General features: G+C 38.0%; 1 protein-coding gene and 1 long non-coding RNA gene across 2 annotated transcripts; one reads left to right on the forward strand and one right to left on the reverse strand.

Moving 5' to 3' along the window:
- Positions 1 to 1,840: 1,840 nt before the first annotated feature.
- LOC148823787 (uncharacterized) lies at positions 1,841 to 5,473 on the forward strand. Its single transcript, XR_016093743.1, has 2 exons — positions 1,841 to 2,120; positions 2,804 to 5,473. It is a non-coding gene; the product is annotated as an uncharacterized LOC148823787 (long non-coding RNA).
- Positions 5,474 to 6,050: 577 nt separating this feature from the next.
- Positions 6,051 to 11,417, reverse strand: LOC148823788 (deoxyribonuclease-2-alpha-like). The gene is made up of 5 exons (XM_088928144.1): positions 11,413 to 11,417; positions 10,600 to 10,765; positions 10,346 to 10,430; positions 9,036 to 9,200; positions 6,051 to 6,364 (listed from the first exon to the last, which is right to left on the reverse strand). Exons 1-5 carry the CDS (start codon positions 11,415 to 11,417, stop codon positions 6,051 to 6,053), a joined length of 735 nt encoding a protein of 244 aa, XP_088784270.1.
- Positions 11,418 to 13,173: the final 1,756 nt, after the last annotated feature.

The following is a 13,173-nucleotide window of genomic DNA, read 5'->3' on the forward strand; positions in this document are numbered from 1 at the left end:
TTTATGTAAGAACTGTTTCAATCAAACGTACAAGAAAAAATCAATATTTTAGGAAATGTTGGAAAAGGAAAAGATAGTTGAAAAGTATGGAAGCCCGTTTCCGCCAGGGAGAAAAAAAAAACGCGCTATGGTATCTCAGAATTCCGATTTAGTATCTCAGAATTGCAACTTAGCAACTCAGAATTGCGACTTAGTATCTCAGAATTGCGACTTAGTATCTCAGAATTCCGACTTAGTATCTCAGAATTGCGACTTAGTAACTCAGAATTCCGACTTAGTATCTCAGAATTGCGACTTAGTATCTCAGAATTGCGACTTAGTAACTCAGAATTCCGACTTTATATCTCACATTTGCGACTTCGAAATAGCCCATATTTCATTGTCTGTCCTTTTGTTATTGTAACGGATTCGGGTTCTAGGGCTTGTGCCCTCGCTGCTCCCACCCTAGTTTGTGCCTCACTGCATTGGCTCAAACCAAGGTCCTGCCAACTGAGGTACTTTCTGATATACTAAGTCGCAATTCTGAGTTGCTAAGTCGCAATTCTGAGTTGCTAAGTCGGAATTCTGAGATACCATAGCGCGATTTTTTTACTCCCTGGCGGAAACGGGCTTCTATAGAAAAGCCTGGAATGCAAGTGTAATCCTCACTTAAGGGGAGCCGGGTTTTAGAACTGGCTATAGTTGCTCACGGACATAGCGTTGGCTTTATGAACTACAACTCCCATAACGCACTGCTCAAGTTTACGTCACAGTCCCTATTCTGCCTGGCTGTGGTGACCTCTAGCGGGGCCCTCTCAGTTCTGGCAGCTTTACCGTTGATCGTGTGCACTCACCGATGCACGCAATAGGAACTCACACACGGTTTCCTTTTTTAAAGTTTATTTTCTACAAAAATAGAAAAAAACATGGGAAGGTTTTCAGAGATATGTACAAGTCAGGTTTACAGCAGGCTGGTAGCGAGAGTCTGACTCCTACCCTCATACATGTTGTTTTCCCCTGTTTAAGACGTTTACTATAACACCATTTAAACGCGACAACATAACAACTCAACTCACTAAGAACTTAACTCACAACACACAGACAGTTTTCATCTAGCGACTTCACACAGTTAGCTAACGAAGTTCAATTTCGTCTCTGATAACCCGCAGAGCCCGAATACACTTTTGATACTCTTAAAACATATAAACGTGTAAACCTTAAACCGAAACTATGACATCAGTAAACATAAACTTACAGGCCTTTTAAAAAAGCCTTATTACTTCAGATCTTACCTAAAAAATTAGAAAGAACCATGGGAGAGTTTCCAGAGATACGTACAAGTCAGGCGTACAGCAGGCTGGTAGCGAGGGTCTACCAGCCTGCACGAGGCGCTGTTCCCGATTCCCGGGCCCAGCTGCTCATCACCTGGTTGCACAAGCTTTGACTTTTCATTTTCATTACTATATTTTCAGGTTGTGTTTTTCATACCACTACGGAAAAAAAAACATATTTTAGAGGAAGATGTCAGCTTGATTAAACAAATATTGCTCCTTAAGCCTAGTTCCTTACTGTGCTAATTCTGCCACCTACTGGACAAGGTAATAAATAAAACAAGGAGAAAATCATAGAATATAACACCCACATTACAGGCCAGCCAAGTAAAGGGTGTAAGATGACCTGGGGAAGGGTCATTCATAACAGGTATTTTCGGAATGACCTACTTAAAATACTAGATATGGACCTAAGCAAAATGGCTGCCAAAAAGAATCAGCTGACCCGTATATGGAAAGGGTCTACCCTGAGAAACAATGAGACACAGCTGAGCCGCATCAGGAACTGAAATATAAGTGCCCCGGAGGCAGTGGACAAGGCGGAAGCCGATAAGGTGAATGCGGTTTGGAGGAAGAGAGAGGAAAGAGGTTTATGTTAAAGATCGGACTAAGGAATAACGGACTACTGAAAGGAGAAAAGGTTTATGGTTCTTGGATTGCGGATAGTGGATAAGGATACATCGCGGATTGGCTTTATTATGGATTTTTGTAACTCGGATCGGAACAGGATTAATAGAGCGGATTACGGACTGGATTTGGAAGATAATTGGAGGAAGAAACGCCACGAAACTCAGGAAAGAAAAGTGTGGTGTGAGTACTTCTCTCATTTACATAAACTTTCCCCCGGAGGCACCACAAGGGATATCTGAAGGACTGAAAAGTGCACTGATTGTCACATTATCTAAGGTTGTCTTTTAAAATGTACTTGTATTCCATTAACAGCATCTATTGCACTGCCCGAGAAAATGAGAAATTACTGTATGTAATCTGTTCGAATTGGGTTCCTATGAAAAAGACTTGTGAAGAAACCCAGCTGGGACTCAAAACCCTTGGTATCTTGTCAGAAGAAGAGAATGCAATGTGCCCCAAGCCATATGATTTTCAAAACAGATTTAGTACCAGAAACAAATAATTTGTAGCTATTTTATAAGAACCTTTCATCTTGTGTTTTAATTGTAATACAGTGTATTAAAATGCACAATGGTTTGGTTTTGGGAGAGAGAAGGAATAGGAGGGAGAGGTAAGAAGGGAAAGCAAATGAAAGAAAAGTCCAGAATAGGCTGTAGGCTGTTGAAAAAATGAGAATAGAATATGACATATTCCAAGGAGAAGTCGAAACAAAATAAGACCTTAAAAAGAAATCAGCCTATCACTGTTTGCTGGGAGAATGGATGAATCCTGTCTAATGCTCAGCTGACACTCTGTTAAAAGCAATAAAAGACAATGTTAGTCCTCCGTGGTTAACCTACATTTATGCTGTTGCTTTAAAACAGATAACAACGGAAGAACTGAATGACATGGCGGAGAATATAGTGGCGTGGGTGGCAGTGTCCATTATCAGAGTGCTGCTCCCAGCCATCTCCCTGTACAATGAAAAGAGGAGCCGGAGAAGAGTCTCTTAATCACCTGCTGCAGATCTAATAACCTTGCCTCTGAATTGTGGATGGTGTTCTTGAATGTGTCAACTCTCCCTTGTCAGCAAATAAGCCAATAAGAAAGAATTCCCACCCCAAAGACTGTGCGTCTTAATCAATCTGCAAACTCAGAGACTGACCGTGAGATTTTACAGGTTGTCTCTAAAAGCTTGAACCACTTTCACTGTATGTATTGAGTCAGTGTCAGTCTACGGTCTCCATATTAAATGAGATGTAAAGTCTCAAATTGCACTTAATGAGTATGTTTTCTTTAGTGTTTTAATGAGACTTTCTGGTAGCAGAATGTATGTAGCGTTTTTTGCAATGGAATGCACAGCAGCACTGTTTCAGAAGGATATACAAAAGGTAAAATGTACTGTAATATTGTGGTAAAATAGTTGATAGCTGAATGGATATGATTTAAAATTACAGTGGTTTCCAGTAGTAAAATAATGTTAAAAGAAAAGAATTCTATAAAGGTAATGAAGGTTTTAATCCATCCATTTTCTAACTGCATTATCCAATACAGGGTTGCAGGGGAGCCAGAGGCATGATTTACCCTGAACTGGACACCTGTCCATCACAGCGCACACTCACACCAGGGACAATTTTCACAAAAGCCAATTACCTGAAGACAACCCAAGCAAACACATGTAGAACATACAAACCCCAGGTCTGAGGATGAACTCATGGCCCCAGTGCTCTGAGACAGCACCACTGCCCCACTTTTTTATGCTACTATATTCCAGTTAAATACCAGAGTTTACTGTTGCTTATTTTAGCCTGGAAGAGATACATTATGATCATTTGATACTGGCAAATATTCTTGTGGCACAAGGAAAGCGGTACAAACATTATATTTCCACTAGAGGGAACAGTAGGTTTTTGGACTAAACTGTCCTGCTTTGGCAACACTGTATTTTTATGGTATATAAATGAGTTATTTCTGGATAATCACTTCAGGAACTCACTTTATCCCCTGAACAGTAGTCACTGTAAATATAATTTGTCTTTTACTTCCCAAAACAATTCAATATTTCCCACTGTACTGCATACAGTATTTAGCCTCTAGAATTTAATTTGCTCAATGGTAGTCTTGAAGCATGTAGTTAGTACTGTATAGGTACTATCATTTAACAGCATTCATGAGATACATTCAAACAGAATATTAATTCCATATATTCAATTGAACCTTTCAAAGAGAACAACCATTTCCCTGTGAAATTAGGCTTTTCTCTGTCACTTCTCAGGTGGCTCTGACAATCAGCTGCCGTTAAATTGTGGCTGTGGGCATCTGTTTCAATGGAGTTTCTACTCCCTCTTTAAGTGTGATATTAGAAATACATCTTTTTTTGCTCAAAAACTGCTTTTTACAAATTAAAGATACGGCTATAAATTAATATGACGTTTTGGCTGTGAAGCCTTCTTAAGGTGTGTGGAGACACACCTGAAGAAGGCTTCACAGCCGAAACCTTTTCTCTCTTCTCTTTTCAGCATGGAATAAACCTATTGTTCCTTTACAGACTACGCATGCTGACGCAGCTACCCACCTGCACTACTATAAACGAATATAGCATACAATGGCATCTAATTATAACAACTTATACTTGGGATTTTTTAAAGAATCTTTTGTTTTTAATCCATAGCATAATATTACATTATGAAAGACAGTTTTGTGCAGAAAAAAAAGCACCTTTACATTTTCCTTTATTTATTTAAAAACTAAGAGCTTTTTTTTAAGTGGTAAGAATGGTAAATTGTGCCATGTGAAGTTCATTTTTCAGTTTCCACTGTCTACATTCCTGGGCACGGCTTATATGTGGGTTAATATTTACCTATCGGATTAGCAAAGGTTAAAATAACACAACTGAAACAGGATGAGGAAATGTGCACACACTCCTCTGACATACTCATGAGAGAGAGTCTTTCCCCACTTGACATGCTTTGAGCTTATAAAAGAGAGATCACCCACTGGAGAAGAACACGACTGTGAGTGACATCACTGTGAGGTCATAGGCATTGAGCAGGTCAGACAATCAAGACTGCAAGGGGAGACTCAATCCTACCCAACATTAGAGACATGCCTGCTTTTGCAAGTGCCAGCTTGATAATGGTTTAAGTTCCTCAGATATTTTTTAACTTCAGCTAGGCGTATGGCCATTGACTTAAAAATCAGTAAATCATTAAGGAATGCTGGAAGGTTTAATAGACTTAAGATATTCTTACCAGATCGAAACACCAGCACGGCACTGTAACCTTATTCTTTATAAAAATGTGAACATAAACTCTCTCTTTTAAACTGTACAGGCCTATTACAAAGCCAGTCGAAGTGGACAGCTCCACAGAGTAAACAGTCATATAATCCAATGCTTCAAGTTGATCAATAATGTAGTAACTGTACTGTATATGAAGATGTGGTGATTGTTTTTATTTAACCTTATCCACCTGTTCTGAAAAGCATAGGTTGTCTTGTGTTTTGCAATACGTAGTCTGTGGTGTTATTGATTTAGCTAGTAAAAATATATATATTACTCATCCATTGTGTGGTTTCTGTGTAAAGTGTTGTCAGCATTACACTATTAATATATTACAATACTGCTGTGAAAACAAACTTATTGATTATGTTTAAAAGACACTGGAGATCACTTGCATTTGCAATATTTTGAGAAAAGTGTAGTGTTGAAAGCTAATACACACGTATATTCCCCCCCGATATATTCAGTACTTCATTCAAAAAATGTTTTTTTAGATGCATGACTTCCTCATGATACATATCCTTTCTAAATACATTTTACTTTTGCTATTAAGGTCAGTACTGAATAGTTTAGGAACATGTAAAGGTTTATTCCATGCTGAAAAGAGAAGAAAAGAAACAATATTTCAGCTGTAGAGTCTTCTTCAGGTGTCAGTTCCTGTTTCTTTTCTTCTCTTTTGCAGCCTACGCGTGTTGACGCACTACCTACTTGAGCTACTGCAGAGTTTTCTTACATATTACTTACCACCATTTGCTTTGACTTGGAAAAACTATGCAGTATCGTTTGAAAAGCAGCCCTTTCTTGTTCGTCTATTTCTGCCAGCCACGTGTTACTGGCAGTCCTCAAATGTGTCAACTACTGTGAGGAAGGCCTTCCACACTCCAGGCCTGCTTGTGCACACAGCCCCGCCTCCTCTTCTCGTTTGACTGATCTCTCGGTTCGTGTCCGCGATGCAGGTCCAGTGCGGACCCCCGCCCTTCGTCACACACCACGGAGTGGTCCACCATGATGCCGAAAGGCCTGGCCTCTGGCAGCTGCATCGTCGTCACGTTGTACACCTTGTGCGCCACGGAGCAATTCGACGGCAGAGGCCGATGAAGCTTCCCCCAACTTTTGGCAAAGAAGTCGTCTCCTAAATAGTTAACCAGCAAACCCGAGTAGAGATCTGAAACGGAACAGAGTCACAGGTTCCATGTTAGAATCTGTCCCAGGCACACTTTCTACCCAACCAAAAACAGGAAGTGCACTTGCTACCAAAACGTCAAACTGGAACCGAGAACAAGTGAATGTGTATTTCTCCCCCCCCTCTCTGAATGCTGTACTGTACTGGCTGCTACCCAGAACGTTCTTTTTTAAATCAACACCACCAATATACAGTAGTTCAAGTGTGAAGTGTGACATATTGCTTTTGAAGGGCGGTGTTTGAAACTTACTGGATTGTTACTTTTCTACATAACCTTTATTTTAAATGTATTTAAATAAAATATGACAACCGTTTCCAATAACCTTTAAAGTAACAGCAGAATGAGATCCTTGGATCAATTAATCAATTTCTTTTCAAAACTAGTTGAGTTTAATGGAACAAACTGCACGTGTTATTTAAGTCCTGGTTCCTTTCAAGAAACAGCAGGATGAGATCCTTGAATGAACTACTAAGAAATTAGCTAAATGGGCCAAATGTAACCTCTCGTGTTCTTAGGTATTAAATGGTATCTAAAGAAGCTACACAAGTTATATTTTTATCCTTTCTTATGTTTAAATCAACATACCAAGAAAAAAACATTTGTTTTAGATTGTTGTATGAATAAAAGATTGAAATATTCTATTAATCAATTTCCTCAAGAATTGGGCTTTACAGAATGTTAATAAAGCACCTACAAACTACCTCAGACACAAATCCTAAACCTAAATTACTACTGAATATAAATGAATGCTTTACTAACATCCCATAAAATCTCTGTTGAAAGAAAGCGATGCTATGAAACCTTAAATCTAAAGTGTAACCGCAGAAACATGTAGGAAAGTTCAGTTTCCAGGTGGCAGATTGAGAAAGTTTCACCAAAACGAAGTCTGCTTTTTTATAAAAATACATCTTCAATTGGGAAAGGCTTTGACTAAAAATAAACTGGATATTGTTCCAACAAAATCTTTGTGAGAAAGTGGGTCTTGCTGGCTAGAAACGGCCAACATACAATAGAGTTAGACTTTGTAAAAATTAAATAAATTCAGATTCTGAGAGGCTCAATAAGTGCTTGTTCAGAGTAAATCAGACATTGTTGTCCGAGTTTCAGCAGTGATACATAATTCACAGAATACCAACACCAACAGGGCTGGGCACTTTGGGATATCCAAGCGATCTCAGACGCGTCCGATAACTGCAACCTCTATGACCAGCTGGGCACCAGTGCTCTTGTAGTGTTGTCAGTGAAAGAAACATCATTGGTACAACTTATGCCAACTCCGACACTTAGCATCACTGTGGGGCTGTTATAGCACATATTTTGAAGGAATAAGTACATTTCGTCATCTCTTCCAAGCTGGTACTGGTCTGGAACTGTGATAATTCATTTGTGATTTTAAAATGTAGAGGCATGCAAAAAATTAACTATTGATTCCAAATATCTAAAATGAGAAAAATAGCTGATGTGACATTTTCACTTCTCCAGGAACAAACTGCAATAATGAAGCACAGAGATTGTTTATGGATCATGGCAACTGTGTTGTTCACTACTGTTTCTGTATTTTGAATTGGAGAATAGTTTCTAAAGAAGCGATCAGTTGGGAAAAAAACGTGATCCATAGACTTAACTGATTTTTTTTGCAGACTCTAGCTCTGCCTTGGCTTTCTTTTTCTGAACACTGACAGGTTTTGTGCCTTCGCAATGTTGTTTCCCCCCATCTCACACATTGTTTGAGCAGCTTTTGAAAAGAAATGCGAATGAAGGGGGATGTCTGAAGTAAGTTGTAGAACAGAAAAATACGTTTTGTTTAATCTTAAAACCAATATCTGGCATTGGTATGGGTGGTAGTGCCATTTGCATAAGGGAAATTTCAGATCAACTTGCATTTATCAGAAACTTCATGAAAAGGAATTGAGATTCGAGAGGGAAGAAGTGGTGCTCACCGTCGTTAAATCTAGAGTATTTTGCAAAGCTGGTGAAAGTTTCCCCTGCTAAAGATGTCAGGGGCAGCTGCATAAACCAAGGCTCTTTCCTGGGATAGCATGTTCTCTGAGCCACACACTGAAGGTCTCTGTGGAAGGTTTGGGGGATGTGATAGTCAAAAGAGTATACATGGATATACTGGAGTTGCACAGCTGTAGAGACAAGAATGAAAAATAACCAAGAGTAAGCATGGCATTTTCATACATCCAGGTCAAATGCCCCCTTTCTTTTTCCATTAGTTTGGAGAGTTTCCTTTATTTATTTTCATTTGTTAAACTATCCTCCAAGTTCTGAAATGTTGACATACATTTTCAGCAGCCACCATACACATCATTTAGATTTAATTAGAAAGTCTAAGGCTATTTCGGTATTTATTTTCATCTGTATACACAATGAGGTGTAAGTCTATTAGTGTCCACCTATTCTCAGGGTTATATTAAGCGTGCATATGAAATTGAACCACCAACAGATAATAACAGAATAGACTGGTTTTTGCCCCACAGGTAAATTTAAAATAGGAAAAGAACAGGTGCACCAAACCAGAACAAAAACTGCCAATACTTGAATCTTAAAATCTGGAAAAATTGTACCAAAGGCTTTCAGAAAGTGATAGACAGCTGCGATGTCAATGCCATGTACATACTAAAGCTGTATGTTCATGTGAACGCCTACCTATGTCCTTGAAGGTGCTGTATGTGTAAGTCCCGCAGAAGAAGGTCTGTGAATTTTCATGCCCACTGGAGGGCCAGAATGATGTAGAATGATTTTTCACATCTGGAAGCTCTGGGGTGCTGTGAACCAGCCACACTCCTGTCTGTCTGTCTAACATCACAATCCCTGAAAAAGGTCACACAAGATACATTCAAATCTCAAAATTTGATCGTTTTTGATCCGTCTGTTTTTTCAGTTTCAATCTTTTTAAAGGACAAGTCTGCTCTTTTTGAACAGAGTCCATTATCAAGCCTGCTTCCAGCTGACGAATTCAATTAATCAATTCAGTTCAAGAATCAAACAAGAACTGTATAATTGATCAAACTAAACAAAAAAACTTCTATTTTGGGCTAATTTCAATTCTCTTAATCTGACTTTTGGCTTTTTTGTCCAACCGAATTTAACTGAACATACTTCATGGCCAAAAGTCAGATTAAGAGAATTGAAAACCATAGTCCAAAATAGGACTATTCTTAATCCTATTAATTATTTTCAGTTCTCTTGAACTGACAATTGGCCATGAAGTATGTAGATTTATTTCTTAATCTCAACAATTTAATTTACTGTATTCATTTAGAAATGGGCTACTGTAAATTCAATTCAATAGAAACCTAGAGCCCAAAACAAGCATCTTTAGTTTTGTTTTACCCAGCAGATGAATCTTTTATTATAAACATCAGTATTATATTGACTTACAGAAGTGTTTTTAAACTCAGTGATTTTCACCAGGAGAAAAAGCTCTGATGGCAACAGATTTGTTCTTAGCTTATGTGATGCCTCAGTAAAAGAAATGTAAATGGGAAAAAAAATAATGAACAAAAACAAGATGGAAATATATACTTTAAAGCTTTATGATTCAAGTTTTAAAACCAGAAAACACAGAAAGCTGGTGTTGGTATTCTTCAGAAACAGTACAGTATATACTTCGGACGTGCCATCATGTCTTGACCATATTGAGTAAATCATAAAATAAATGTTTTCTACTGAATCAATGATTTGGACAAAATCTGCAGAATCACACATGTAAATGTTCTACCCTGAAATAGTGTAAATTTTAAAATATTTTATTTTAGATATATATAAAATGAACAATTCACATCCTGCATATGTAGCAAACATTGCACTTGGCTTTAATCATAGCAATAAGCAAGCAAACCCAGCAAGTATTACGGATACAATTATATTGTTTGTTGTGCTGTCTATGATGTTTTTTCCCCCCCCCCCCCATTTTCTGTTTCCTTCTGTCTTGTACATTATAAAATGTTACTTACCTTTGCTGTGTCCAAAAGATGAAGGAGCAGGTTTAAATGACTTTGGAGGTTGATCGTTGTATAGAAGATACCCAAAGTCCACAGTCTTTTAGGAAGGAATATAAAAAATATCAATACAAAGTTTGTATTTGTATTGCACAAAAGGCTTTTGAATTATAAGAGAAACCTGTGAAAATAAACACATCGAAAAGACAATGTATATCCTGACCTCACTTTCTGGGAGATGACACAGATTATAAATAAAGGTTTCTTACCTTTTTATGAATGTAGGACAAAAAAGGCTGCAAAGTCTGCCCCACTGCACTCTTGGAGTCATTTACCAATTTCTTCCCATATACCCAGCCATTGGTATGGTCATCCATGTAGAGGTATCGCAGACCTCTTCCTTCATCGTGGACTGGCAGCTTATACAGAATAAACCTGTATGATTCCAAAAACACATAAAAGAGTATTACATACTGTATACTGCTCTAGAACTGTGACACTGTACAATGTGTCCTGGGTGTTGGACAGACAGTGTTAACTGTTGTGATCACTAGAAAATAAAAAGGGCACTTAAACAATACTAGTGTCTGTTGCCAGTCTGTGGGTGCACTGGTGCTTCTGGGAGATGAACAGAACCTGTGGCAAGAGAAGAAGGGTCAAGCAGCCTTGATCATTTCTAGGTGATGTAGTGGCCTACAAAGCGAAAATAGCTCTTGTTTTTAGGGGTCGCCCATGTTTGACATGAGTATTGTGGAAAAACTGGAATAATCTTATGCGATTAGAGCTCATTTTCTGCATTTTAAACCAGCAGAGCTCTGTAGAACTGAACTGCAGCAGTTGACAAAGAGTCAACAGTTGACTAAAAGAAGCGAGGCAAGGCAAGCATCTCACAAACATTACTCTCCTCAAGAATACATTCTGGTGAATCGTTTCAAAACGAACTATTGAAAGGAAAAAAACACTTTAAAATCCAATAGTAATTTCTTTATGACAAAAAAAAATCATAGACACTGTACCCTGGATTTACAGATGCAGCCATTCAAAGTGCGCGGCACAGGCACATACCGGGGGTAATTGGCTACGTCATCGCGCATCGTGACGCGAGATGACGCAAAATACCGCGGTACGTGATTGGTTGACCGACAGGGGCACTCGTGGTGCATTGGTCGGTCGTAGAAAGATTTAAATGTCTTTACTGTGCCCGTTTAAGTATTGAATATTTATATGGAATTTTACCACTGAAGGGAAATCTTAGTAGCTGAGCATAAAAAGAATAGGAGCATACTGTAACGCGTGTGAAGGCCATAAACGATATTAATTTTGGAACATAAACATACAGTATATGGCTGGTCTCTGTACTTTAAAGAAAAAATACACACCGGTATTCCATTTCTCCCTAAACATTTTAAGCATCGAAGTCCTTAACTAACGTGATACCGCAGTTAACAAGCATACTTTTAGAATTTGATTAAAAGGGAATATAATATGGAATCGCGTATCTAAAGAAATTAATAACGATATAATTATATTCATGTACCGCAACACAAAAATGTGTAAGAACGCTGTACGATGTCTGTTGATAATGTTTCTGTAGGGCTTTTTCAACACTTCTCATGTGGCCTTGCCAGTGGCGCTGTGGGTTAGGTTCCCGACTCACACATCACACGTTGGGTGTTTAAATCCAGCTGGAGCCATGACTCTTTTTTTAACAAACATTTCTTTGAAAAAATAAAATAGGGTTAGTGTTAGGGTTACTGTCAAACTAAATCAACAATTGATTTAAGGACGATCTGTCAAAGTGCAATGAAATACAATATTGTTGTTGTTGTTATTGTTGTTTTTATCCTGTAAAGCGTTTTGAGAAGCCACCTTTAAAGGCGCTATATAAAAGCGCTGATTCTTATGGAATGTGTTTTTTCTTCTTTTTTTCATCCATAAGAATCAAGTAATAGGAAAAACCCCATGGAATCGCGTACAGTATCTAAGGAAATAGCAGTATAACCTTATTCATGCACAAACAGTGGCATGTTACATTATTAATTTGGGTGTCTCCTCTTGCCAGAAAGCTATAAATTGCATTTTGAGTGCGGTTTTTGACTTTTTTTAAATTACAACCCATAAATAAAGCTGATACTGTTTAGACTTTTAATTATTTAAAACTGTATTACAGCAGCACAATGCACAATGCAACGTAAATCACTATCTTTGTCTTCTGCGTAATAATGTTCACCTCTCTGTCCAGCAAATTAACAATAGTAATAATAATGAACTTTATTGTATATAGCGCTTTTAAAGGTGGCTCCTCAAAGCGCTTTACAGGATAAAAACAATAACAACAATACTGTTAGGCTGGGCAAACGATTTTTTTTTTAAAAAGAAATACAAAATGAGATATAATGATGTGTTCCGGCTTAGACATTAACGAAGAGCATAATGAAGGTCATAAAGGTCATAAACAATATTAATTTTGGAACATCAACATATTATGTAAACTGTATGTTGCTGTTATTGGTATTTTAAAGAAAAAATACTGTAAAATCCTGGGTTCGGTACAATGTTTCAGGCATTCATGTGAAGGACAACAGAGCTTTCACTGGCCGATTATCAAACTTTATTGATAAATCAAAAACAAAAACTATCCGACCAAACCAGAAAAAGAAAAAAAGAATAACGGACACAGCGCGAGCCTGCATTCTCTCCTCAGCCGTCCACACCACACTTTTCCCCGGGTCAGAGATTAAATAAGACTTCACTCGCACCAAACAAATTACCACACACTGAACACTGAACATGTTAACCCAAATATGTCTCACAATACTTTTATGGTACATTACTTTGCTAAA

This window comes from Atractosteus spatula, chromosome 11 (genome assembly GCF_055471065.1).
Source record: "Atractosteus spatula isolate fAtrSpa1 chromosome 11, fAtrSpa1.hap1, whole genome shotgun sequence".
In the NCBI taxonomy this organism is placed as follows: Eukaryota; Metazoa; Chordata; class Actinopteri; order Semionotiformes; family Lepisosteidae; genus Atractosteus; species Atractosteus spatula.